Below are 25,883 nucleotides of genomic sequence, written 5' to 3' on the forward strand. Positions count from 1 at the left end.
ACACCAAATCTGCCCCAGAGATTGGGTTCGATGGGATTGTGAAACCAACAGGCCATGACAGAAAACATGTTATCAACCGCTGGAGACGCCACTTGTGTCATACAACCACCCCCGGCCTACTGCACCACGGCGAAATCGGATTCAGAGTCTCGAAGTAGTCTACATTGTCATACTTTGATGTTCCAGTGCGAGTCTGTGGAATCTCGAGCATGGGTACGCTTTCCATTCATCGGTTACAATGTGCTACTAGCTGATGTCCCCGAGACGCTGTCAGATTTCTCTATACATACTAACTCTTTTCTCTCTCGTAGCGTCTTATGACTCAACGCCTTGAGGGGTGGCCCGAGCTTGGCGGTTTCGCGTCAAAACTCGCTATCAAGATTGCATATTGGGATGTGGACCTTGATTTTCTCGAGCGCCATTTGAAAGGCAGAGACGACAATACGAGCGAAAGCATCATTTATCTAAGTCGCGAGGGACGACATGTGGCCGAAGTCCTTTTACTCAAGGTTCACAACATGGCCACTGAGATAGGAATGAGACTAGGTCAAATAAGCATGTTGGAGGATGCGCTAGCTAGGCAGAGCGAGAAGCAGATGCCGGGATTTTCCCAGCTTCGTCTTCGGAAAGGAGACTTAGGAAGTAGTGGGCACGGGAAGCTCATGCGATTCCAAGCCGTACGAGATCATCTTGAGAGGCTGTACAAGATATTGGACAACCTTCGAAAAGGCTATGATCATGCCGATTTGTTGCTAGGGTCTGCTGTTGAGGAACTAGAAGACGTGGACGAGTACTTGCAGCGAGCCATGGACAAGGAAGAGCAATTTCTGTTTGTGCAAAAGCTGTAAAGAATCGAGCGACCCGGGTTGATACTGGGTATTACTACCTTGGTCATCCGGTTAACGGGGGAAACAAGACCTGGGTTTCTTTTTAAGTGGTATTAATGATGTACCAAAGTTCGAGGATGGAGAGAAAACAGATTCAATTCAAGAGAAAAGTCTGGCATCGCCTTGAAACAGTGGTCTAATCAGTGATTACTCCGGTTTTCATGTGTGCCCGGTCATAGTAGTCCTCATGTCCTTTTCAGAATGAGAACAGTTCATATGCATAATCATATCATCCTTTGAGAGAATAAGTCTCAGGGTGATGGAGGGAGTAAAAGAAACCTGGTCAGCACAAAGAGAACTATTGAAGATTGCCCATCAAGCCATAGATGACCTTATGGTGAGAAGACGGAAGATATTTAGGCAAGACGAAAGGGCACATTGTAGACCAGTTACCTTGATGCTACTAAGGTGTAGAAACAATTTGTCACCATCCTCCCGAGCCCCGGAACTGCGCGTCACATACGAGACGCCTTTGAGAGACTTTCTATAGCAAAGCTCTGCAAAAGTAAGACAATCAAAGATGGTACCGGTCTGCTCTTACGGCACTAGTTAAGATATGCGGCTCAAAATGGTCCTCAAAAGTCTTCCGCACTCAATGCTGTGACCACGTAGACCCATGACGCTCAGTTCTCTAACGTGCTAAATAGACATTAATCGATGCAAGAAACAAATGCCTTGAGAAAGTGCTACAGGTAAGAAGTGGGTGCATCATGGAATGGACTGGGGTCCAAAGTGAACTTGGTGTGTAAAGATGGATTGGGCCGCAGTACGGTTTGAAGGCTGGCATGTAACCTATCCGGACAAGGACACCAAAAACCTGGGAGGCGAGGCCAGGACATCGGTTGCAAGATAGGTAAGATATTACGCGATACGCCCAGCGGATGCATTCTCGATGTGACTGCATTAGAGGGGCGCCGTTTGTGGCCGCTGGCCCGAACCGTTGTCACTCGCAGCTGCGGTGCAACGTGACGGCGACCGAACAAAGCCTCCACGAATGATATTGCGATCCTCTTCAAAACCAAACCCTCCGGCCGGCACATAAATGGGAATTGCTACGGCCGTAGTTACGGCCGAAATAAATTGACCCAGCTGTCTTGGCCGCCGCGCAACGTCTAATGTAGCAGCAGGCGAATCCATACCAAACTACCAGGTCGGTTAACTCTGAAAAAGCAAAAAGAAATGTTTGCTTCGCAATATATCTCTGTTGCCTTACATGCTCATCATCAGCCTCATCGTCAAAGGAGGTGATTGCATTGGACAGCAGAATAGATGCCGCGTCTTGGGCGTGTAATCCCCACCTGGTCCACCTCTTTCGCCGTCGCTTCAAGTTCAATTGCGTCGACAACGTCATTTGTCACCTCGGGATAAATTGAAGATGCTTCTTGAACCAAGGCACAGATTCAGAGAAGTGCAGCTGCGTCTGAGCCTGTCTGTGCCTCATCGTTTCCTTTACAGCAGTTATTGACCCAAAACAATGTCAAGTTCTTTCAGCGCCGTTGCAAAAACCCCTGAACAAGGCCCAATTGGAGGCAATTCACTGCCGACAGAAGGCTCCACACATGCTATCTTAGCATCCGACCCCGATCTGCTCGGACGTATTCGTGCAGCCCTTGCCAGACGGCCAGTAACGCCTATGTTAATTGTCGATATTAGCTTCCCATCGGGTGACGATGCGCCCCTGTACCTCCAGGCTCATGGAGAATCCAAATGTGGGATGATTTGCCCAATATCCCAAATTCTACCGCAGATCACGCCAGGGATCATCACGGAACGGTTCTTTATCGAAGTCCAACCACACGGCGCCGACATTTTCATCAACATGTGCATTACGGTCCAGCTCAACGTCGTCGTGCTGGAGAGGATGAGGATCGAGTATGACTCATCGCATGAATTGATTACAAGGACAATTACCAGGCCGAACGGTCAGGTTCGGGTATTACAGGACGGCGTTCTGCCTGGACAAAGTACGTACACTTCATCCAAGTCCCTAGTCTGTTTGATATAAACTTTATGAATATCTGCTAACGCTGGTTGAAGTACTTTATCGCGATACGGCCAGTACTCTTTCTCAGCCGACAATAAGTGGGAAGTATTAGAGAGCATTGGATAGGAATATGGAGATGTGGGCGGGACGGGAACCCGGCACTTCAACTGGCGTGTTCCAAAGATGGTGGCGATGAAGCGTTTCTCTCTTGGTTACCTAGATAATCTTTGCTCCTAGACATCGATACAGCTGGGCAAAGCAATGTTGTACTGCTGTAAGGGGCTTTGGGCGGATGCGAACGAGCTGCCGATACGAGAGGCTGGCGAAGATATATCGTGGTGATGTACTTCTTTCCAATATCAACAGCCACATCAACTCATACACAATTTTACACCTTTCAAACAGTCGAACTAGCATGTGCATATGTAGAGTTCATAATTTCCGATGTGAACAATGCATCATAAGCCACGAGGTTTGTGGCTAAGACCATCGGCCCGAGCATTCCTAGCTAACGCTGTCATCGGGGACCAACCAGCCCCACATCTCGGCTGACAACCAACACGGTCATTCACCTGACCCCATCTGAAAAAACGTCAAGTCGGTCAAACTAAACACCAATTCCAATCAATCAGTCTGCTGGCTCCGAATTTGAGACCTTCCACAGCGCTACATCTCATATCTTCGATATCTAGAATTAGATAGGCGATGGTCGCACGCAAGTTCTGACTCGCGGACCTGAACGAAAAACCAACAGAGGATGGGAGTGTTCAAGCTCCATGCTGTGCGCATTTTCCCCAAGATATACATACATTCACATGAATTGAAGCCAGATTTATTGACTTCTTGTCTATCGCAATGACTCCATGCAAACTATCAGACAGGCTGGTTTGCGCCAAGATAGTGCTCGTTTCCAGAATGCACGATTCTAGTCACGCTAAGGACCCCCTTTGCCCCCTGTTAGCGCTGACTGGTTAGTCAAAAGAACCACTCATAGACGTCGGGTGACATGTCCTTCAGTCCTGCTGCTTGCTTTAATATTATTGAAAGTTCAGAATGTTTAATGTGCTGCGCAAAGCGAAATCGTACAATACCTTAGTAAATGATGGTTTGCAGAAGCAAAGGCGTGGCAACCTGATGCAAACGTGGATATCGGTTCAATTGCAGCCCCGGATACCACCCAATTAGCGTCTTGGATCCTGCGGTGGTGGACTGAACGGATAGTAATGGGGCATCATCAACAATCTCTAAATAGTCCATCGCTGACGTTGTCCTTGAGTTGTCAACAGTCGCTATAATGACCCTGAATGTTTAAGATGCTATCACTCAATCCATCCACTCAGGGTCCGCCCTATCAATGACATGGCTGATATACCTAGCCCCAATCCAGTGCATTTACAAGAGCTATAACAAGCTGTTATTGCACCTAAACACTGACAACTGCCTGAACTCGAGGCTAAGCTTCCTTAGGTGTAAGTAAGGCAGCAGATACAGATATAATACGGAACTCACTCCCAACATTGGTAGCCTTTCTTTGCTCAGCTGATTATCACGACGTTTCCCAATCACCACCTACCCCAGGTTCAGAGCTGATATCCCTCCCTCAGTTGGGTCACGAAGCCTAGACGGCAATTTTCACAAGCATAGCTTTTGTAGTTACTGGAAATGATATTTGCAAGCCACTTGGTCCTGTTACTTATTGGTGAGCAATCTTCCACAACAACACGAAACTTGTAATCATCATTGTCCGAAAGGACTCAAGTGTGACCCAGATCGGCCCCCAACCTTCAAGCTGTGACGGATTTTTGGCTCTCTATTTTCTTCATCCGCAACGGCCGTATCGGACTCGCATATACAAGACTTGCGTGAGTGCTGTCTTGGCTGCAGCACATAATCGGACACGTCAACTCACACGACCCCGCAGCGGCTCGGCTCCCCCAGCGGCACTTCACTAGCTCTATGGCATCGCCGTAATTCGGCCATGTCCCAAAAAGAGACGCATCCGACAGTTCAGTGTGCATTGGGACGTAGGTATCCGGGTCCAACTGCATGTGCCAGGCATGGACTGACTCCCAGGTTGACCAATAGTGTCAGCAAAAGACGGGCCGGAGATTACCGAATGGGGATGATACCGAGATACCAACTTCTGAGATAAATGAATAAGGCTCGTTGCAGGGGCTGAATACATAGGCTAGGGTATCTGCATGCAAAGTCTTAATGGCTACCCCAACGTGCACGGCGGCCTCATCTCGTGCATCTAACTGCACAATCTGTCCGGTTATGTTACACTCGGTCCCCCACCCTTGTCCTTATGGGCCTCTTCTTTCATCTGAACCACCGCTCGGAATGCTTACCAGATATGCCAAAGCAGCATCACAGTTACCAGAGCGGCTTGGAGATGACGGATAGTTGGTCACCTTTGGTGTTATGTAGGGGTCCATATTGTCGCCATTATCTGTCAACGGCATTGGTAATTTTCGACGTTTCCTTTGCCAGGTCACACATCCCTTTAACAGAGAACGGGATACGACACTCAAAATATATTGCTCAAAGTCGTCAACTGGACTAGTATGGTGAAATACGTATTGGTAGTATACATATGACCGGCATTCAAATTCTGCCCTGCAATAAAGCCCAAGGAAACGCAAACAGCAGATATCTGATTTGTTTCTTCAGAGGATGACTCAGGCTCCTCTCACCGTGCTGGATTGTCGAAACCGAAGCTGAAGCCAGCCCCAAACTTTCGGTATCGTTTTGGTGCAGATTGTTGCTGGCTTGGCTCCCAATCACTTTTGACAAAGTTTTATTTTATTTTCTGAACTTGAGACATATGCTTTTTGTGTACTCCTCAGGAGGCTTAAGATATTATGCAACGGCATTTCCGATAGTCAAGATTGGTGTTTCATCAGTATCAATGCCCGTATATGCAATAAGAAGCATTAGTACACTCTTGGTCAAGTTGAAATTAATAACAACCCAGCAAACTGTCACGCTGAAGACCAATTTTGAATGCTCCTATGTTTACTTGCTGTAGTATGATTGGACATCCAAGCAATATGGATTCCAAGAATCGGGCTTCTTCTTGATATTAGCGACTTCCTCGTCGCAGGGCTTCTCAACGTGCATGTTTGTGTTGTTTTTGCATACCCAGTCAAACGACCTAGGAGCATCACCCCTGCCAAAACCGTAATTTGAGTTGTAGCGTGTGTTCTGCAGGTCGTTTTGAGCAGCCGTTTTATCTCTTCCCGTGAATTTGGAAATGAGGAGAACCCTTCCTCGCTTGGACTGGAGTGTACTGCTATAATCGTTAAGGCAGGTCGACGTGTCAGTGCAGAATGAATAAACAGCCGAAATTATGAGCCTGCTGTTGTTGTGCTGTGAAAGATGGAAGAAATGGTGGTGGTTCTGCGTGCATCAGGTAGGGGTAAGGAGAGGCAACAACAGAGACACACACTCACGCCCTGACCGTATCAGAAGGCATCTTCAACATATAGATTGGTCAAGCCGATGGAGACTTGGGAGTCTGCTCTGGCAGCGAAACGAACAGTAACCATTCCCCTCTTCCGATGTCTCGGCCAAATCACATTACCTCGCATGTTGTTTTTGTCGTTTGCAAAATGTAGACTTAATTCTCTATCCTCTTCTCCACCAGGGAGATTTCATCACGTTGGCAGCGACGAAGCCGTCAACACCGTTCTCCATAAAGGCGACATTTCCTAGAAACGGAAGTAACGTGCGTATTAATACTAAGTATTTGAACAGACTTCAATCATGCATCTCGACTTTGTCACTGTTAGTTTCAATTAACGATTTTAACAGAACCAAGACAGTTGAGGGGTGATGGGCCGACGAACTCCAGACTTGAACCCTTTGACAAAGAAACCCTGTTGCCTAGACCTTCACAAATGGCGTTTTGACTCGGCCGAAAAACGGCTCGTAGGTTGGGCACCATCCATCTACGACGGCAGATGGGATAACATCCAGCTCGCCACCTCCCAAGCAACCAATACATGCAATGTTGTTTCCATCGGTGTCCACCTTTTCCCAGCCAGGACCTTGACCTGAAGGGTCCTTGATAAAACCAGCCCAGATTGTTTGTAACTGCCTACTCCGTTGTCTCTGGTTTTCTGTGGCTCCTTCTTGGGGGTAAGTCCCCCAAATCATTGACGTGTCCGATCCGTGGGACGCCCCTAGCTCATCGGAAGTATACCCCGTGGCGGCCAGGTTCGGGAACGAAGAGTTGTAGAAGTATCTCCAGGTTGGTATTTCGCTCTGAGATGAAGTGCGTGAGACGAGAAGAGCGGGCTGTGAAGGTATTTCAGTTAGAGAGGGATCCTGCAGCTGAGGAATAGATGGGTTGAGACTTACGCATTGATAAACTACCTCGGTGTAAACTTGAGCAGCAGCGTGAAATAAAGAAATACCCGTCATCTGTTGTTTGACGGCCACAATCTGCATAATAGCCGAATTAAGCTCAGAGTCATTGCCCGCAAATATACTGATGACTTGTGCAAGACCTGCTTCAGTGACGGTTGAAAGATTCAGCCCATATGCGGGAGCCAGGTAGGTACCCTCTTGGCCTGTTGAACCGATCAATAACGGAACAGGTGCAACACCCCCGGCAGCTCGGGTCGGGAGGTAGGGAAGCTCCATTTGTGTGACATTGTCGTTCACCGGGCTGAAGTCAAGGCCGTTCGCAACTACCAGGTCTCGGATCGTCTTGCCGTCAACTCCACGTACACAACCAATCTGATCATCTCCTGCGCATCCAAGAAGAGAAATGAGAGCGGCCCAAGATTTTGGACCACCGTCTCGACCGATGGCACTGACTGTTGCCTGTCCGCTCGAACACGCGACGGCGCGGAAGGGAGGGTTGGAGTGGATGGTGGTCACGAGTCGATCAACTGAGGACCCACCCGAGGACTCGCCCGCGATGGTCACCTTGGAAGGGTCTCCGCCGAAAGCATGTATGTTAGTCTGAACCCATTCGAGGGCGAGGCGCTGGTCGAGAAAACCTAGGTTTTCTTGCTCAAGCGGCAATTGGGGAGAATTCGGGAACCCGAAGACTGTACCTCGTCAGCAAGCCATCTCGGGGAGGGGATAAGACAAAATACCATTGAGACGGTAGTTGAATGTCACGACAACTATGCCCTGCTCAGCGGCGAAGCTGGACCCGTCAAACATCGGCTGACTCGCCGTCCCTTCTCGCAGCCATCCGCCGTGGATCCACACGAGCACAGGCCGACCCGAGCTCCGGCAGCCGGCTCCACCCGGTGTGTAGACGTTCAGGAAGAGGCAGTCCTCGCTCTCGGGAGGCCCATCAGCATCTACTATCGTCAATCCATGCTCGGCAATTTTCCTTGGCGAAACTTACTTCCGCTGACAGCAATGCACTTGTTTCCCCACGCTGTAGCATGCAGCGGGCTTTCGGTGTGCGTCAGTAGCGGCTGTGGGGGGAGGAAGCGGTTCTCTCCAGTAGGTGACTGTGCGAAAGGAATCCCAAGGAACTTGTTCACGACAGCCGTGGTGGACGGCAAAGAAGTCGTCGTGCCGATGATTGTACCCGCATTGATAACGGCCGATGGTGATGGATGAGTCTGTCCAGCAACACTGGTGCAGAAGAGCAAGGCGGAAACTAGGTGAAACGAAAGCATCTTGCCGATTTCACTGATTCTAGGTTCAATAATACAATATTGTCGGTATCTGCTTCGCTTTTTATCAATGCTCGCTTAATTCAAGTCCTCAGTGGCGTTGATGGACGGAACCCGGCACATGAGAAAGTTAGCCGCCGGAAAACCGTCCCGACGGAAGAAATGCCGCCAGGAACCTATCAAAACTACAAGGAAAAAATTAACTGCGTTTTCTCAACCATTTGACGGAAGTGTCTCTCTGCTTTCCGAAGGATTTGCTCTCTGAAGGATTTGCTGCGCCTCTATTGCGCAGCTCGGATGTTCAGCAACGCGGTATTAAGTATTGAGACTAGATACGGAATGGGACGATGAGCTGCAGTGTACCGACCCAAAATGGACCAAGTGTGTTCATTAGCTCTCCAGCTGAGAGGGGTTGCATTGTCCCTCCGTCACTATCAGGTCTCTTTGTGGCTCAACCGGTTACTTTTTCTAGTGTTTTCCATCTCGTATCCCGTCTGTTGTCATAGGAGAAATATGTAAGGAACGCGTAAATGACATCTAATATCTTTGATTACCAAAGGAATTTGTCGCGAGGCGTAATCGAGTGTATATGGCCTGCGGGAAGCAGGCATTGCTTCTGCCCAGTGACAGGGGGTATGTACACCCAAATTTCCACCTGGTCAGGGATGCATGCCTACAATACAACTGCATACCCAGACCCCAGTTCCAAAATCCTTGAGATGCTCTGTTGCATCAAAACTGAAATTGCTCCATTTGAAGTGATGGACCTTACCTGGCGCTCAGAATTAAATCACGTCCCCTGACCCTAGCATCGTCTTTGCTTTGTGGTTAATAAAACTGCTTCTGCCACCCGGACGTTTTGATACTGCCGGTGTAGTGGCTTCAGAAACCGACTGCGTTTCTCCAATACTACGCACATACAGTGGTAGAATATATGTTTGATTTGGGTCCCCGTTGTCCTTGTTGTTTCTAATACTACCATCCTTCTCGATGTGTCTGCTCTTCTGCCGTTCCTGTGAATTGTTCAGTATTTCATATCTGATAAAATGGCTACAGTTACTCCCTGTTATAGTAAACCTCTTATTAAATGAAGCTATTATGCTACAAGTCCGGGCACATTAGTACCATGGATATGGTGGGGGCTTCATATTGACGTTCGGCAAGAACTCGCGGAGCGATTCGCTACTTTTGGTGCATCATTGAACCATAACGGACACGCCCGTCTGACCACGTCAATAGTCATAACAGGAGTAATGACTATGGCTCCTAAAGGATACGTGTCTAATGCCACGTGACCCCCAGGACGTACATAAATACTGTAACAGTATGGGTCTGTTCGCAGAAACCAAGAACTGAATTTCTCAGACCATACCTTGATGAGGTAGATCAACTACAGCGATATTCGTAATGAAGGGCTGCGAGTTATTGAGAATAATACGAAGTTGGTAGGATCAGGTCAGGTTTGTCCTCAAATGAGCTAAGATCTATCATATTGTCTTTTCCACTATATACTGAGTCCATGTCTAGGGGCAGAGAGTCTCCCAACCTGTTTGGCACTCAGACACCATCAGGGGTATAAAAAGGAACGAGCAACGCACAAGCAAAGATCTAGGACAGAGAGAGCAAGGAGAAAGTGCGGGCGCACAAGTACAAGAACCTTGGATTTCACTATGGCATTCCAAGAGGGCAGCTTCCAGCAATAGTCTTACATATAACTACCTACGAACACGAGGATACTGCGCCCTTCACTCTGCTTGACAACAACTTTGACACAACTTAACAACGCTCACTGCCTCCACCCAGTTACTCGGTGATTTGTATCCTATTACCCTGTGGTTTTTTCAGGGTTCTTGCGCTTTTAGAATGCAATTTTTTATCTACGTCCTTCCATGACCATCAGATGCCGGGGGACGACCTGCACCATCTGTTCCTCGCCAGCCTTAACACGCCGGATACCATTAGGTTCATCACTCTGATACCATCAATATCGAAACAATACCGGCTCCCTTGATGATCATGTACAAAGAGCGAGTTCGCTCTCTCCATTTCAAGGCCTAGTAGATGCCAGGGATTAAACGGTATGGAACGCGAGCTTTTATCTCTTTCCATGTATCACCGTACTAGGAAATAACAGACATGTTAGTCATAGGTCCAAGTTCCAAAATGTGAAAACTCACCCTATCTGAGAGGTATACATCAAGGACTGGGACGCCTCGGGCCGCAAAATCGTAAAAGAAAAAGGTAAAAATCGGGATAGCAGCGGCCCAACTCCCACAGGTAAAGGCATAGGCCGCTCGCCAGACAGTGTAGCCGCCGTAGTTGATGTGCCTCGCAAGGGAAAACAAACCACCAGCATAAGGTTTCCCTTTATTGGCAGGGTCCTTCTTGAAACGCATGCGCTGGATCTCCGAGACGGCCTCTGTCAGTATGCCAACGAGATAGAATGCGAGACCACCAGCGACTCTGGGAGACCGCAGCACTTCAGATAGAGTTGTGGCGCTTGACATTGCAGAGGTCGCGGACCAGAGCGATAACCCGGTATTGACCGAATTGAAGACTGTGTTGAATAGCGCAATGATGATGGCTGACGATGGGGGCATGTCTTGCTCTGTCAGGACGAGCACGGTGAATATCTGCTTTAAACTGCTGCCGAAAGCCATGAATGTGACGATGCCGTAGTAAGGACTTAGTTGTGACGTGGACGAATTGGTGACCATGGTTGGATCCAACGTCGTCCTGCCGACGAATTCAATCGCCTTCTGCGCCCAGCCACGTTGGATGAGAGCATATTGAAGTAGCGTGTCCGCTGCACGGAGTCCTACAAATAAAGTTGTGCCAATGACATTGAACCTCTTGACGCGAGACACGTTGTCAACCAAATCCTTGGCCATGGCTCAGAATCGTTCCGATGTTGTTGCTGATAGAATGAACTGGATCAATGTGTAAATACTGAGGAATGAATGGGTTGATATGAGAAGCTTGCAGTGATATTTGAGGTTTTCAATTTTACTACGTGCATGCGATATTCTTCTTCTAGTCCGCTATCAACAATGTGGAGTGCTCGGGCACGTTAATGAAAAAAGCACTTCGGCCTTTTTCCTTCGGCGTAATGACAGGAGATTCGGAGCGGAGGTGCGTCTTGATATGTAAGCCGCTCCACGTTGGCTTCCGATTCTAACGGTGTACCTTGTTAACTCGGACACTTTCGGACACCGATGAATCAACTTCTGCCGCAATCACACCGAGGATATGTGGCGCGGCGTGGCGCGTGCGTGTGGCTGCGGAACATTCCGCCAAACCCATTACTAATGGCCTGGGCATATACATATCAATCACTACTGGTAGATATGCTTGGCCGTACTTCAAGTTAAGCCTTGACAAGAATTCACTAAAAATTAGCATTGCGCTAGTCTTAGAGTTCTTTTGTTGCCTGCCCCTGGAGTCTCGTGTTGATTTGGCGTAACTGTTTCTGGTTGTTGTGACACTACCTGTACTTGTGCAGCCTCATGTGAGTATGGTCTCAGGTCACATGGACGACAGATCCTGTTGGGACCATAACTCCATAGATCCGCAGTTGATTCCTTTTGTAACAGTATGTCTCGTAAATTGTTCACCTGCTTGAAGTATTAAGAACCCACACTGAGTTGAGCCAGAACCAGAACGGAAGAGACGTTGGGTTAATCGGATCCAAAAGCTCGGACCAGTCAGTGAGATGGTAGGGGACCTGAATCAGGGCAATTTATACGTACTGCAACGCATTTTCGTGGCTGTGATGTGGCGCAGATCATGATAAACTGTGGGGATCCAACGCGAATCTAGGACACGCTTGGAAACTTCCCTCCTTTAACTACACAGTAAAGAACACTGGAGAGCACCACGTCAGGGAATCTTGAATATTCTTCAACGCCCACTTAAAACTGCGGAACTTTTACGAAGCCACGGCGACTGGAGCTTGCTGACACGTGTTCATCATGACGAGGGTTAAACGCGGTCAGCGCAAAAAGGTATGGGCACCCAAGTCCCGAACAGGGTGTCTAACATGCAGGTTGGTAATCACCTAGATTGACTGGAAACATACGGCCACTGTATCTGCATGGTTTTGACAGCTTTATAGAAGTGAGCTACCTAACGTAATGTGACGTTGAATCCAGCTGACACCAAGCTTTGCCTTCAGAAAGACATATCAAGTGTGATGAAGCACTGCCAGTCTGCCAGAACTGTATGCATTACACAATCGCCTGGCCATAATTGTCTCAAACTCACAAAATAGGTCGCAATGCCGGTTTCGCGTGTGATGGGTACTTCCAGAAGCAGCCCTGCTACGGACGGGCTGAACAGACTTTCACATCCGTCGCTCGAAGTCCAGATGTGTTCATTTCAATTTCGACCAACGAGGAAGAACTCCTGGCCTTTCAATATTTCAAACTTAGAGGAATTCCAACTCTTTCCAACGGCCTGGAGAGTGAGTTTTGGGAGCGGATGGTCCTACAGGTCGCTCATCTTGACCGTGCCGTCTTCCACGCCACCGTCGCACTTGGCTTGTTGCTAGAGGACATGCAGTGTTGGCCGATCGTATGGCCGGTGCCTCGCAAAGCCCCCCTGAATATGAGGACGGCCTCAGCTCTTCAACACTACCAGAAAGCGTTACAACAACGGGCTGGCCATCTTGATGGCCCAATGGATGCCCTCTCGGTAATGTCTGCGGTTCTTTTTGCGTGTATTGAGGCAAGTAGTACATCAACTTTTCGGAATATTATTTTTTAGTTGCTAACGTCTGAAATGCTTATCAGACTCTATGTGGTAATAATCCCGGAACATTCAACTTGATTTCATTGGGTTTGAAGATGCTAGCTCAGAGGAGATCTCCCCAAATGGATTTTACAAGCTCCAGTCAGCTTGGACCATTCGTGCCGGTTTTTGTGCGTCTGGAACTTTACATGAATGAAGTGCGTATGAAAAGTCTCTCTCTGCTACCTCATTCTCTGACTCCTTTGACAGTTACGTGGGACGGAACACCGACCGCTTCTTCATTCTCCCGTTTTTAAGCACGTCACAAGCATACCGCCTTCTTTTCAGAACCTGGCGGAGGCATCCAAACATCTCGAAGCGCTGGCAATCGTCTGTCTTCGATCGGACGACTGCATGCAACACCAAGGCCACACCGCGCAGTCCAGGTCCTCAAATCGCCCTCTTTATCAATATTGGCTTGAAGCTTTCAACGCCAGCTTCATCACCCATAACAATCGACCCAACGAATTGGAGCAGCATGCACTCGCGATGCTTCACATTCGGAGATTAGATGTCTACTTCGCTGTCTATGGGCCCGGCGACAATGAGCTGCAGCTAAATTGGGACAGGTATATGCCGGAATTTGTGGAAATGCTCACCCACGCCTCCGCTGCAGCTGCTACCTTTCCGGTGACTTCATCATTCGTACTAGGAGGCGGGTTCATCTTACCCCTGTGCAGACTCGTGCGGAGATGTCGTGATCCGAGGATACGAAGGACAGCCATGAACATTCTCCGGTGTCTCCGTCGCAGAGACGGTGTGATGGAGGGGAGATTAGCTGCACGAGTTCTCGGGCGGATTGTGGAGATTGAGGAACATGGTTTGGGCCAAATCACCAGTTGCGAGGATGTACCCGAGGCTGCGCGGGTGACGGGCGTGCTGGTCAGATTTCTTGGAAGAGACAAGGGGGCGAGGCTGATATACCACCGGACAGCGGACACCGATGGATCTCGAGTCATGGTTGAAGAGTCGCTAGACGGAGGGGACTTTGAGGAGAGTTAAGACAGTTCGTTGTCAACAATCGTCAGTAATAAAAGCGGGGGACATACGAGGGCACCCCTGCAATCCAACTCTCTTGACAGGGACCGAACGATGCAACCAATCAGTCATTGGCATTTTCTGGAGTCGCTCGAGGACAATCCCCACCTCTGTTCATCAGAGTCGGGACAGCAAGCCCAGAATCTGCTCCCAACAGCATTAATACAGATTTCCGACTGATCGGACCCCCCCCACTCGATGCAAATGTTACGCGTCAGATGCCTCCATCTAGAGAAAGTGAAACTCGTATCAAGGAGACTCATTGGTTGCTCCGTATGGACCATGTCCGTCACCTTGGTTCAACCGCAGCTTGCATCTTGAGATGCGATGACATCAATGTTGAGACTCCGCCCCTCTCACTACAATGATCTTTGGGCGCATGGGAGAGTTGGACGTTGTACCCCTAGGCTGGACTTCCACTTAGAAGCAGAATTGATTCTGTATAAAGAAACAATGTCCAACCGCCGGTCGAAGAAAAAAATCGTGTTCTGACAGCAGACCAAGCAACTTTCATTCTTCCACCATCGTTTTTGACACCAATCATCTTCTTACAATGAAACTCCCCGGATCGGTTCGCCCGAGTTTGTTCTCGAGTATTGCAAGTCTTTCATTATTGGCTACTGCGCTCTGTCGATGCACCAACGCTCAGAACACTACAGAAGGCGAAATCGTAGAAGGCACCCTGCGCATCGCCGGCAACGATTCTTACTCGGTTTTCTTTCGCCGCCTTCTTCCTCCCGATGCGGCCCGCGCCCGCTACCCTGGATTCAAACAGGAGAGCCTGACTCTGAAAGCAGGCACCATACGCCGTGAGGGCGCGCTTCCACTTCCATGTGACATCATCTTCGAGCGCGACGTTCCCGTAACACTCCGCGACGGGGTCACCATCTACACCGATATTTTCCGTCCGGTCACCAACGATACCGTCCCCGCCATCGTCGCTTGGAGCCCGTATGGCAAGGAGGTTGGTGGACAGTGGCTCGACGACGTTCAGGGCCGTTCTGGAGTGAATTTGTCTTCTGTCTCCGAGCTGCAAAAGTTCGAAGCTCCTGACCCAGCATACTGGGTCTCCAAGGGTTATGCCGTGCTTAACCCCGACTGCCATGGAGCGTACTCGTCAGAGGGGAACCTTACATACTGGGGCCGACAGCTAGGAGAAGATGGCTACGACTTCATCGAGTGGGCGGCGACGCAGTCCTGGAGCTCGGGCAAGCTTGGCATGTCCGGCAATTCCTGGCTCGCAGTATCTCAGTGGTTCATTGCAGCTGAAAACCCTCCACACCTCGCTGCAATCGCACCTTGGGAAGGTTTGACTGATCTCTACCGAGATGTGGCAGTGGCGGGCGGCATCCCTGCCCCTGGCTTTCAGGAAGCCATTCTCACCACCTTCGCTGGCAATGGATTCGGCGAAGATGTGCCCCGAATGATTCTTTCCGAAGGAGTGATTACCTCGTACTGGGAAGACAAGATTGCAGCCCTGCAGAATATCAGTATCCCGGCATACATCGTGGCAAGCTATACGAACACACTACACACCCATGGATCATTTGAAGGTTTCCGTCGCATCAGATCCCCCGAGAAATGGCTTAGAGTGCACAACTCCTACGAATGGCCTGATTACTACAAGTCCGAGAACGTTGCGGACCTGCAGAAGTTCTTTGATCATTACCTCAAGAACATGGATAACGATTGGAAGTCTACGCCCCGTCTCCGCCTCGCCGTCCTCGACCCAGGCGCCGAGGACACTTTAGGCCGCATTGCATCAGATTGGCCTGTTCCAGGCCTCGAACCGAAGACATTGTACCTGCAACCCAACAATACTCTTGGCGATGATCATCCCTCCATGGAGAGCTCCATCTCATACAACAGCAGCGACTCAGCAGGGACTACTCTCACATATAGCGTGCCTCATCTTATGGAGCTGAACGGCTACACAAAACTTCGCTTATGGGTTTCATCACCTTCCGGTGACGACATGGACATATCCGTGGTAGTCCAAAAACTCTCGGCCAATGGAACGGCTTTCAAAAACAACGCTGGCAGCGAAAGTTCCCGCACCATTGGCCCCACTGGAAGTCTGCGTGTCTCGCACCGGGCGTTGGACGCCAGCCGCTCTACGGAATATGAGCCGTTCCTATCACACAGCAAGGAACAGCTTCTCTTGCCAGGAGAGATCGTTCCTGTTGAGATTCCGTTGTGGCCCGTCGCGATGAGGTTCCACCCCGGAGAACTTCTCAGCCTTACGATCGCACCTGCTACCATTGCGTCTTCCCAGACTGATCTGGGGTTTGGAACTGCCATTGTACCAGTTCCTGCCAGCGGGGGAACATTTGAACCCGGAAAGAATGTTTCGTTAATCCAGTTGGGAGGGGACATGTCATCGAATCCCGCCTTTGTTAATGAGCAACGAGTTGAGACACCGGCAGTTCGCAATAAAGGGCTGCATTTTTTCCATGTTGGTGGAAAATATGACAGTTTCTTGCTTATGCCCGTGAATGACACCGGCATTACGGAAGTATAAGCAAAGGCGACCGCCTAACATTTTTAGAAAGAGAAGTCTGAAACACGCCTCGACGGATACTGGGTTACGGTCTGTATTTTAGCAAACTATTGGAAGTTTTAGATATCGCGGCAGGCATCAGTTGGACAAGGCAAGGTTAGTTGTTGTAGATGCTATGGAAAAAACCAATCGTAAATTCTAAGACATAGTATACATTAGTCAGATGGTCAAAGAATGTGTAGATAGAATAGATGCCTATACGTACAAAACATTGAATGTCCAGACTCATTATGTTTAAGTAGGAACGGCGTCATATTTCGGTTCCATTTGTTGAATTGCAGGTCACCATTGCTTCTCTGGCACATGGGCCTTGACATGGATCTGGATAGTTGCACAACATACAATCATCCTTCTAAGCCTATCCTGTAATTCAACAGGTGAGATGTGACGGCCACAGCACAGTGCTGTTGGGGTCCTTGATACCAGCACAGTGTTAGCCAACGGAAGGGCTCTGTGAGGATTAGTGCCACGATGGCGGTAGGAGTCAGGTGCATGAGCATTGGAACTGACATATTAACAATAAACGACAGAAGTAGATTTGCTGCGTGACACGGGTAGCCACAACTACGCTGTGAGTCTTAGGGCCTGATAACGCCCGGCTAGGTAACTTCTAGCAGAGTGAGATCTTTTGGTTTAGTGGATTAGGCGCTGCCTTCCTGGCTGTGACACCTGTTTCAACGGCGAACTTAAATGTTTACGGGCCTACTAGCACGCTGACAACCTCACGGATGTTGTTGCCGGCGTGAATTTAAGGTTTATAACTCATTATGAATCATTCCGGTGGACGAAGAAGCTTCTCCACAGAAAATATTTTCAACGGAACTAGTTCACTTGCATGATAACAATCAGGCGCCGTTCTACCCAGGAAGAGATTTGAATAAATAGAACGGTACAGAAGGCCTCAAGTCCAATAATCTGTTATTGAAAGTACGCTCCTATTTTGGAAAAATATTACTTCCGTTTGCTATCAATACTGAACAGTCTTTCCCTGAATTTAAGACGGTGCAACCCGCCATCTCTACAGCCATGAGGGCCTTCCGATTCCTCGGCCCCGACCAGGGCCTCGTGCTCCAGGACCTGCCGATCCCCACACCTGGCACCGGCCAGGCTCTGATCCGCGTCGAAGCCGCTGGGCTCTGCCACTCAGACACCCACGTCCTCCACGGCGGCGGCGCGGCCTGGATGTGCGCCCTGCCTGTAACTCTAGGCCACGAGATCGCCGGTGTCATCACCAAGCTCGGCGACCAAACCCCTTCCTCCGTACCCTTTAAAGTTGGGGACCGGGTCGCCGTCGCCTGCGTCGGACACCCAATTCAAGAGCGCAATTTCCAGGAAGCCCTCGGCGTTGGCTGCGACGGTGGCTACGCCGAGTATACGCTCGCCCCGCTCAAGAACCTCGTCAAGCTCCCGGATGGCGTCAGCTTCGCGCAGGGTGCCGTAGCGACGGACTCCATCGCGACGGCATACCACGCCGTTGTCGCCGAGGGCCGCGTTTCGGGGTCCCATACAGTCGCCGTCATCGGCCTGGGCGGGCTGGGGCTCAACGGTGTCGCAATCGCGGCACTCCGCGGGGCGAGGGTTTTCGGCGTCGATATCAACGAGGCAAAGTTTGAGCAGGCGCGTGCCCTCGGCGCCGTGGACTGTGCCGTGAGCCTGGCAAGTTTTTCGGGCGAAACGTTCGACGTCGTGCTGGACTTTGCGGGCGCGCAGCAGACGGTGGAGGCTGCTGTGTCCGCTGTAAGGCCTGGGGGTTGCGTGGTGCTGGTTGGGCTTGCGTCCCAGACAGTCCAGATCACCACCACGTCCCTCGTCACGCAGAATGTGTCGCTCAAGGGCTCAACGAGTGCTAGCATACAGGAGTTTCAAGAGGTTCTAGAGCTATTATCATCGGGTGCCCTGAAGCCGTTTATTAAGGAGATTCCGTTTGAGAATGTTCCCGAGAGCCTCGAGATGCTTGGTGCTGGAGAGGTTAATAGCCGGCTGTACACTATTCCACGGAAACTATAGAAAATAAGAGGTGCAAGATACGAGAGTTATAGCGCAATAAAGACCTAAGATTTTTAAGGATGTCCTGATAACAACCTGATAAAATTTAACCACTTATTTGGCCATTTAATATGCAGTGGGCACCTAACACGTCCGGATTGGCGGCAAGTCTTAGCTAGTTACTGGTAAGAAGCATTTTTTGTGCAGGTGTTAGTTACAGGCGGTAGAACTGGCTCTTCCGGTAATCATCTTTAGAAACCCAGGCAGCCGGTCATAAAACCCATCCGTAATTGCTCTGTTACTAGCATCCCCATACATGGACGCAAATTTTCGACACCAGAGCCTTCTTATCCATTTGTAATACTTCTCTCGGTGCCACTTCTCTACGGTTATTTTAAAGGCGATATCGGAAGTGTATGTCACGATCTCCAGACTGGATTGCCCGTTTGTCCTCCTTACTCCCGGCCAATATCTCTCGCTTCTCCTTTTCCTGTCGACGCAGATAGAACCAGTGAATAGTAACTAAACATTCAGCGACGAAGATGGCTCCAAGGGAAAAGCTGTTCCCAAGTAGATATGGAGTGCTCCTATATATCTGCCCGGCAACAGCGCCCGCTGAATTCCCAATCGTCTGTTGAATTCCGATAGCAGTGGCTCGTCGGTCTTGAATTTTCTTGTTAGTTAATGGAGCTAGAGATGACACCGGGGGCTTACATTGTGGAGCCATGTTGACATTAAGCCACGCTAGGTTGAGCCCAGTCCCATTGTATACAGCGATGGTACACACAAAGCAAGCAAAGTATTTCACGGCATTATTGCTGACACCGATGAGAATCGCATAGCCGATGGCACCCAAGATATTGGTCCCAAAAAGAAACTGCATCGCATAGTCAGTGTCGTGTGAAACTTAACATAAAGATCTTGACTCACGATACCGCATTTCCCGTACTTATCAGAGAGAAACGCGAATGTGAAGAATGCCAATGCACCTAAGCAATACACTGGGATAGTCAGGTAGTTGGCCGCCAACGTACCGTGGCCCATGGCCCGAAGTATCGAAGGTAAGAACGTGCCAAAGCCGTTGGTGAGTATGTTTTGACAGAATTGAGTCCATGCGCTACTCATGTTAGCACTTCACTCGGAAGTCATGTGGTTTGGGGCTACTCACGATAGCCAAGTCTTCGCGTCCAAGAACGCAAGCTTGATTTCTTCCCAATCAAGTTCCTCGCTGCCCATATAATCTAGCCGCTCTTGGTGACGAATTTCCATGAGTTGTCGCTCTCCTTCATTGAGGAAATACGCCTTCCGAATATCACTAGGAAGACCAAACCACACTGCGAAAGCACAAAGAATGCTGAACGCTCCCTCGATGATATATACCCATCTCCAGCCTGCAAAGCCCCCAACACCATCCATTTGTAGTAGACCATATGCAAGTAGCCCTCCAAAAGCACCAGATAGTGCCGTACATGATACCAGGTAGGATGTCCGCTTGGCTAGCTCGTCTCGTTTGTAAACCATCGTAAGGTACATATTGAGAGAAGGGAACAAACCACCTTCGCAGGCACCTAGAACGAGTCGGCATGCGTACAGCCCACCAATATTCTTGATAAGACCATTTGCAATCGTCGTGACGGACCAGATGATACACAGGATTGTCAACACGAATCGTGGCTCGAAGCGTTTGACTAGAATGACAGCAGGAATCTCGACAGGAACATAAGTGACAAAGAATAGTGATACAGCGGTCGAAAATTGTTGCTCGCTCGCGCCAATGTCGTCAAGAAGACCTGCGACCTTCACATTGCCTGACGTTGGTGAGCAAATTTCAACCAGGCGACTTGTGCCGATGAACAGGTACACATACCGATGTTCGACCGATCAATGAAGCAGGATAAGTAGACGACGAATAAAATAGGAGTGATAGCCAAATCAATCTTCTTCACAACCTTTGCTTCTTGTACTCGGTCGATTTGAAAGGCAGCGGAGGAAGCATGGTCGTCGTCGCCAATATTTTGCTCATTTGTTGACTTCAAGTCGGGTTCACCTGTCATTTGCAACTCTTGCTTTGCGCTCGTCATGATGAATTCGATCACAGGTCAGGATCAATTGATAAAAACAGATTCTAATAGTTGATGGAAACTTCAAGGCAACTATTTTCTGCTAATCTTTGTTTCCAAGTTGGTATTGGCAGTTCTTAAGCATTTACTTTCATGACCAATCTCCTAGGCTGTGACGACGCACGGCATTGCATCGCGTTCCCGAGCCGTCGTTACAGTTATTGCAAGGTGATTGAATCGTGTGGAGAATAACGGAAACAAGCATTGGAAGGCTCTGATAAGATTTATGAGTTCTGCGAGAGATTGCTACCGCGTATATCACCAGATGCGATAACGGCCCAGCTAACCGACAGTGCTGATAGCATCCGAGACTCTCGAGTATCTTGCTCCGGATGCGGATGCGGGGGTTTGAGCTCATGTATGGCTTATCTCGGCAACTTCGGCTTGACTCGCCGCCTCATGGCCCCCTGTTCGCTTGTTGGAGCAAGTTGTCCCACTTTCAATCGAAATACAATCCTTCGGAGCCGGCCCCCGAGACCGAATTCGGTGGCCGATTGGATGGAACCAAAACCATAAAGACATCAGTTTGTAAGATGAAGTTGCGAATACAAGGAGAATCTCGATGAGAAGACACCAAATTCTTTAAACATACGTCACAATGGGCTCGCTCGGATACAAACAGCAGAAGATCAGAATCGCTATTGGTAAGGCCCCCAGTCTTAGCACAAGTTGGTATCGAGATTTCACAAACGGCTAAATGGTGTGCTCAAAGATCGAGGCGGCACGTTTACAGATGTGCACGCCTACGTTCCCGGCGCTTCTGCGCCTGAGATGGTCTTCAAACTGTTATCAGTCGACCCGCGGAACTACCATGACGCCCCGACGGAAGGAATCCGCCGCGTTTTGTCACAATTCAGGGACGTCTCACTTTCTCGCGACGAGCCGCTGGATATTTCAGATGTTGAGTCAATTCGAATTGGTACGACTATAGCGACAAATGCACTGCTCGAACGACAAGGCGAGCGGGTTGCCTTCTTGACCACCAAAGGTTTCCGTGACCTGCTAGTCATTGGCAATCAGGCAAGACCCCACATTTTCGATTTGAGCATCCATAAACTCCAGAACTTGTATGATACAGTAGTCGAAATTGACGAGCGAGTGACGATGGAAGAGTTTCTTGAAAACCCCGAAAAGCAGCCTATTGATATCGACAGCGACGAAGCCCTGGTTGAAGGATTGACTGGCGAGCCAGTTCGTATTCTGAAGAAACCCGACCCGGAAGTCATCAGAGAACAGCTGAAAGATCTTCAATCCCAAGGATTCAATAGCCTGGCTATTTGCTTCATTCACTCTTATCTTTACCCCGATCACGAGAAGCAGGTTGCCGAACTTGCTCGTGGTATGGGTTTCGAGGTTTCTGTGTCATCAGAGCTTCAACCTACGGTATGCACATCCTCACATATACGATAAATGAAGACCATTACTCATAGCCGATTGAATACAGATCAAAATGGTGTCTAGAGGAAACTCTGTTACAGCCGATGCATACCTTTCACCTCTTATCAGACGTTACGTTGAGAACTTCGGCAATGGCTTCAAGGGCGGACTTAACGCTGTGGCAGACAAGCTTCTGTTCATGCAAAGTGACGGTGGCCTCTGTCTATGGCATAAATTCTCTGGGTTGAAGGCTATTCTTTCTGGCCCTGCAGGTGGCGTTATTGGTTTTGCGCGGTCGTGCTATGACCCGGATGAGAAGATGCCTGTCATCGGCTTCGACATGGGCGGAACTTCGACTGATGTCAGCCGCTTCTCGGGAACCTATGATCATGTTTTTGAGACGGAGACGGCCGAAGTCACACTCCAGACTCCGCAGCTAGACATCAACACGGTCGCAGCCGGCGGAGGCTCGATTCTGCATTGGAAGAATGGGCTGTTTGCTATTGGCCCCGATGTGAGCTCCCTCATAATCCTGAGCAGCTCAAAAATACTAACGCTTGTAAGTCGGCTGGAGCTCATCCTGGACCTCTTTGTTATCGGAAAGGTGGCCCTCTTACCGTCACGGATGCCAATCTTTTTCTGGGACGCCTTCGTCCTGAGTATTTCCCGGCCATCTTTGGTCCGGAGGAGAACATGCCTCTCGACTACGATGCAACAGCATTGGCTTTCCAGACTCTAACCGATAAGATTAATGCCGAAGAAGGAAAATCATTCACCGCTGAAGCCGTTGCAAGCGGCTTCCTGCGCGTAGCCAACGAAAGCATGAGCAGACCAATCCGATCTCTGACTGAGGGACGGGGCATTCGAACTTCGGAACACGTGCTGGCGACTTTCGGAGGCGCAGGTGGCCAGCACGCCTGCGATGTTGCCGAGGCACTAGGGATTGAGCGTGTCGTAATCCATCGATATTCTTCGATACTTTCGGCATACGGAATGGCGTTGGCCGACTTGACGCATGAGATACAACGACCTCGAGCGGTGCAGCTGTCCGAGATGGATGAATCTCAGTTAATAAGAGAATTCGGAGCTCTGACGGCAGAGGTGGGTGAGACACTCGCGGCTCAGGGGTTCACCGACCAGCAGATCGAATACGAGCTGTACCTCAACCTTCGATATCATGGAACGAACAGCTCGCTCATGATCCAGAAACCGTTCGACTCCTGGGACTTTTCAAGCAAGTTCGTTCACAATCACGAAGTAGAGTTTGGATTCGTCCTTAATCGTGACATCCTTGTCGAGGACATCCGAGTCCGCGCGCTTGGCAAGACTGCGGGAGCCGACGTCATGAGCGTCTCTTCCGCCCTCAAGATGGTTGAAGTCGGTTTGGTACCAGAGAAGAAAAGTGAAAAAATAACAAAGGTCTACACAAATGGCAACTGGTACGAGGTGAGTTTGTTCAAGTTGGAGGACATGGCTTCGGGCAACAAAGTTCCCGGTCCCGCCATCATTCTCGACCAGACGCAAACCATTCTCATCCAACCTGGGTGGGCGGCTACGGTGCTTCCGCAGCACCTGGTTCTAGACCGTGAACAACCTTCAGCAAATGGAACCATGCTGGAGGAAACTGACGTCGTGGATCCAATTCAGCTTTCCGTCTTTGGACATCGGTTCATGAGCATTGCGGAGCAGATGGGGCGCTCTCTCCAACTAACTTCGGTATCCATCAACATAAAAGAGCGTCTCGACTACTCGTGCGCCATTTTTTCGCCCCAAGGTGGACTTGTCGCCAATGCACCACACATTCCATGCCACCTTGGAGCGATGAGCTATGCCGTTGCCTATCAAGCTGAGAAGTGGGGCAACACCTTACGCTCTGGTGACGTTCTTGTCTCAAACCATCCAGCAGCTGGCGGATCCCATCTCCCCGACATCACTGTCATCTCACCAGTAATTGATGAAAACACCAACGAAGTCCTCTTCTGGACGGCGTCGAGAGCACATCACGCGGATATTGGTGGCATAGCGGCGGGGTCAATGCCGCCCCATTCCAAGGAGATTTGGCAGGAGGGCGCGTCCTTTACCTCTTTCAAGCTGGTGAACAACGGCAAATTTGACGAGGAGGGACTTGCGGAGATCATGCTGAAGAAACCAGCATCCTACCCTGGGTCATCTGGGACTCGAACCTGGAACGACAATGTTAGTGATCTAAAGGCTCAAATCGCAGCGAACCAGAAGGGAATCAGATTGATTCATGAGTCGATTAAAGAATATGGACTCCATACGGTTCAGGTACCTTGACTTGCAATGATGTTTCGTTCTGAAATAGTCTAGGCTAACGTGCATCTAGAAATACATGCTCGGCATTCAGGATAATGCCGAAAAGGTCGTGAGAAATCTCCTGAGGCAAGTTCACGATCAATTCAGTGGTTTACCTCTTGAGGCAGAAGATCAGATGGACGACGGATCCAAGCTCGTCCTCAAGATCCAAATCAACCGTGATGAAGGTTCCGCGAAGTTTGATTTCACAGGCACCAGTCGTGAGGTGTATGGTAACCTGAATGCTCCGAGAGCAATCACATTCAGCGCAATTATATACGTTTTGAGGTCACTGGTCAAAGAGGATATCCCTCTCAATCAGGGCTGCCTGGCGCCGATCGACGTTGTTCTTCCAGCCGGAACTATCCTCTCGCCCTCACTGGGAGCAGCAACCGTGGGGGGTAATGTAGAGACGTCCCAGCGAGTCACTGATCTCGTTTTGAGGGCATTCCAAGCCGCTGCAGCCAGTCAGGGAACGTGCAATAATCTAACATTCGGTTATGGTGGCGAAGTAGTTGATGGAAAGGCGACACTGGGCTTCGGCTACTATGAGGTGCGTTGATTGCCCGCTCGTCGAACATTTCCTAACTATTTGCAGACAATCGCAGGCGGTGCAGGTGCGGGCCCGACTTGGGCCGGCCAATCTGGTGTTCACGTTCACATGACCAATACCCGAATCACAGATCCTGAGTCTCTTGAGCGGCGCTACCCGTGCATTCTGCACGAATTCGGGATCCGAAAAGGTTCTGGTGGTCGTGGTAAGTTTCCCGGTGGAGATGGATGCATCCGTCACATCGAATTCCGCCGTGATGTGCAGGTCAGCGTGCTCAGCGAACGACGGTCCGTACCTCCTTTCGGACTGTGTGGGGGTGACCCAGGTACCCCAGGCGAGAATCTCTGGATTCGGAAGGACGAATATGGGCTTCGAGAGATCAATCTTGGTGGCAAGAACACATGCCAGATGCGCAAGGGAGATCACATAATTATAAGTCAGTACCAAAATGTCTCATACATTCGTAAACACAACTGACTACGTATACAGAGAGCCCCGGTGGAGGAGCATTTGGTAAATTGGAGTGAAAGTTGGTGTAAGAGAATATCAGACAGATGAGAAGCTAGTCCAACAACAGGACAATACGATGATAAGAAGCTATTGGAAGCGACGCTTCCTTTAGTTTA

At 49.6% G+C, this 25,883-nt stretch overlaps 6 protein-coding genes across 6 annotated transcripts; 3 read left to right on the top strand and 3 right to left on the bottom strand.

Annotated features, from left to right (window-relative positions):
• Nucleotides 1-6,759: 6,759 nt before the first annotated feature.
• EsH8_X_000083 (uncharacterized protein) lies at nucleotides 6,760-8,522 on the bottom strand (the record flags this gene model as incomplete). Its single annotated transcript, XM_083274171.1, has 3 exons — nucleotides 6,760-7,934; nucleotides 7,983-8,195; nucleotides 8,243-8,522. 3 exons carry the CDS (start codon nucleotides 8,520-8,522, stop codon nucleotides 6,760-6,762), a joined length of 1,668 nt encoding a protein of 555 aa, XP_083119563.1.
• Nucleotides 8,523-10,573: 2,051 nt separating this feature from the next.
• EsH8_X_000084 (uncharacterized protein) lies at nucleotides 10,574-11,410 on the bottom strand (the record flags this gene model as incomplete). The annotated part of the gene is made up of 2 exons (XM_083274172.1): nucleotides 10,574-10,639; nucleotides 10,697-11,410. 2 exons carry the CDS (start codon nucleotides 11,408-11,410, stop codon nucleotides 10,574-10,576), a joined length of 780 nt encoding a protein of 259 aa, XP_083119564.1.
• Nucleotides 11,411-14,898: 3,488 nt separating this feature from the next.
• EsH8_X_000085 (Alpha/Beta hydrolase protein) lies at nucleotides 14,899-16,866 on the top strand (the record flags this gene model as incomplete). The annotated part of the gene is made up of 1 exon (XM_083274173.1): nucleotides 14,899-16,866. One exon carries the CDS (start codon nucleotides 14,899-14,901, stop codon nucleotides 16,864-16,866), a length of 1,968 nt encoding a protein of 655 aa, XP_083119565.1.
• A 1,065-nt stretch (nucleotides 16,867-17,931) lies between these two features.
• EsH8_X_000086 (chaperonin 10-like protein) lies at nucleotides 17,932-18,912 on the top strand (the record flags this gene model as incomplete). The annotated part of the gene is made up of 1 exon (XM_083274174.1): nucleotides 17,932-18,912. The coding sequence occupies one exon, from the start codon at nucleotides 17,932-17,934 to the stop codon at nucleotides 18,910-18,912; it is 981 nt and encodes a 326-aa protein (XP_083119566.1).
• Nucleotides 18,913-19,285: 373 nt separating this feature from the next.
• Nucleotides 19,286-20,972, bottom strand: EsH8_X_000087 (uncharacterized protein; the record flags this gene model as incomplete). Its single annotated transcript, XM_083274175.1, has 5 exons — nucleotides 19,286-19,554; nucleotides 19,606-19,768; nucleotides 19,822-20,008; nucleotides 20,060-20,699; nucleotides 20,759-20,972. The coding sequence occupies 5 exons, from the start codon at nucleotides 20,970-20,972 to the stop codon at nucleotides 19,286-19,288; spliced, it is 1,473 nt and encodes a 490-aa protein (XP_083119567.1).
• Nucleotides 20,973-21,609: 637 nt separating this feature from the next.
• EsH8_X_000088 (uncharacterized protein) lies at nucleotides 21,610-25,784 on the top strand (the record flags this gene model as incomplete). Its single annotated transcript, XM_083274176.1, has 7 exons — nucleotides 21,610-21,655; nucleotides 21,724-22,394; nucleotides 22,456-22,902; nucleotides 22,953-24,677; nucleotides 24,736-25,257; nucleotides 25,303-25,693; nucleotides 25,747-25,784. The coding sequence occupies 7 exons, from the start codon at nucleotides 21,610-21,612 to the stop codon at nucleotides 25,782-25,784; spliced, it is 3,840 nt and encodes a 1,279-aa protein (XP_083119568.1).
• Nucleotides 25,785-25,883: the final 99 nt, after the last annotated feature.

The sequence above is a fragment of the Colletotrichum jinshuiense genome, chromosome 10, assembly GCF_051148585.1.
Source record: "Colletotrichum jinshuiense chromosome 10, complete sequence".
In the NCBI taxonomy this organism is placed as follows: Eukaryota; Fungi; Ascomycota; class Sordariomycetes; order Glomerellales; family Glomerellaceae; genus Colletotrichum; species Colletotrichum jinshuiense.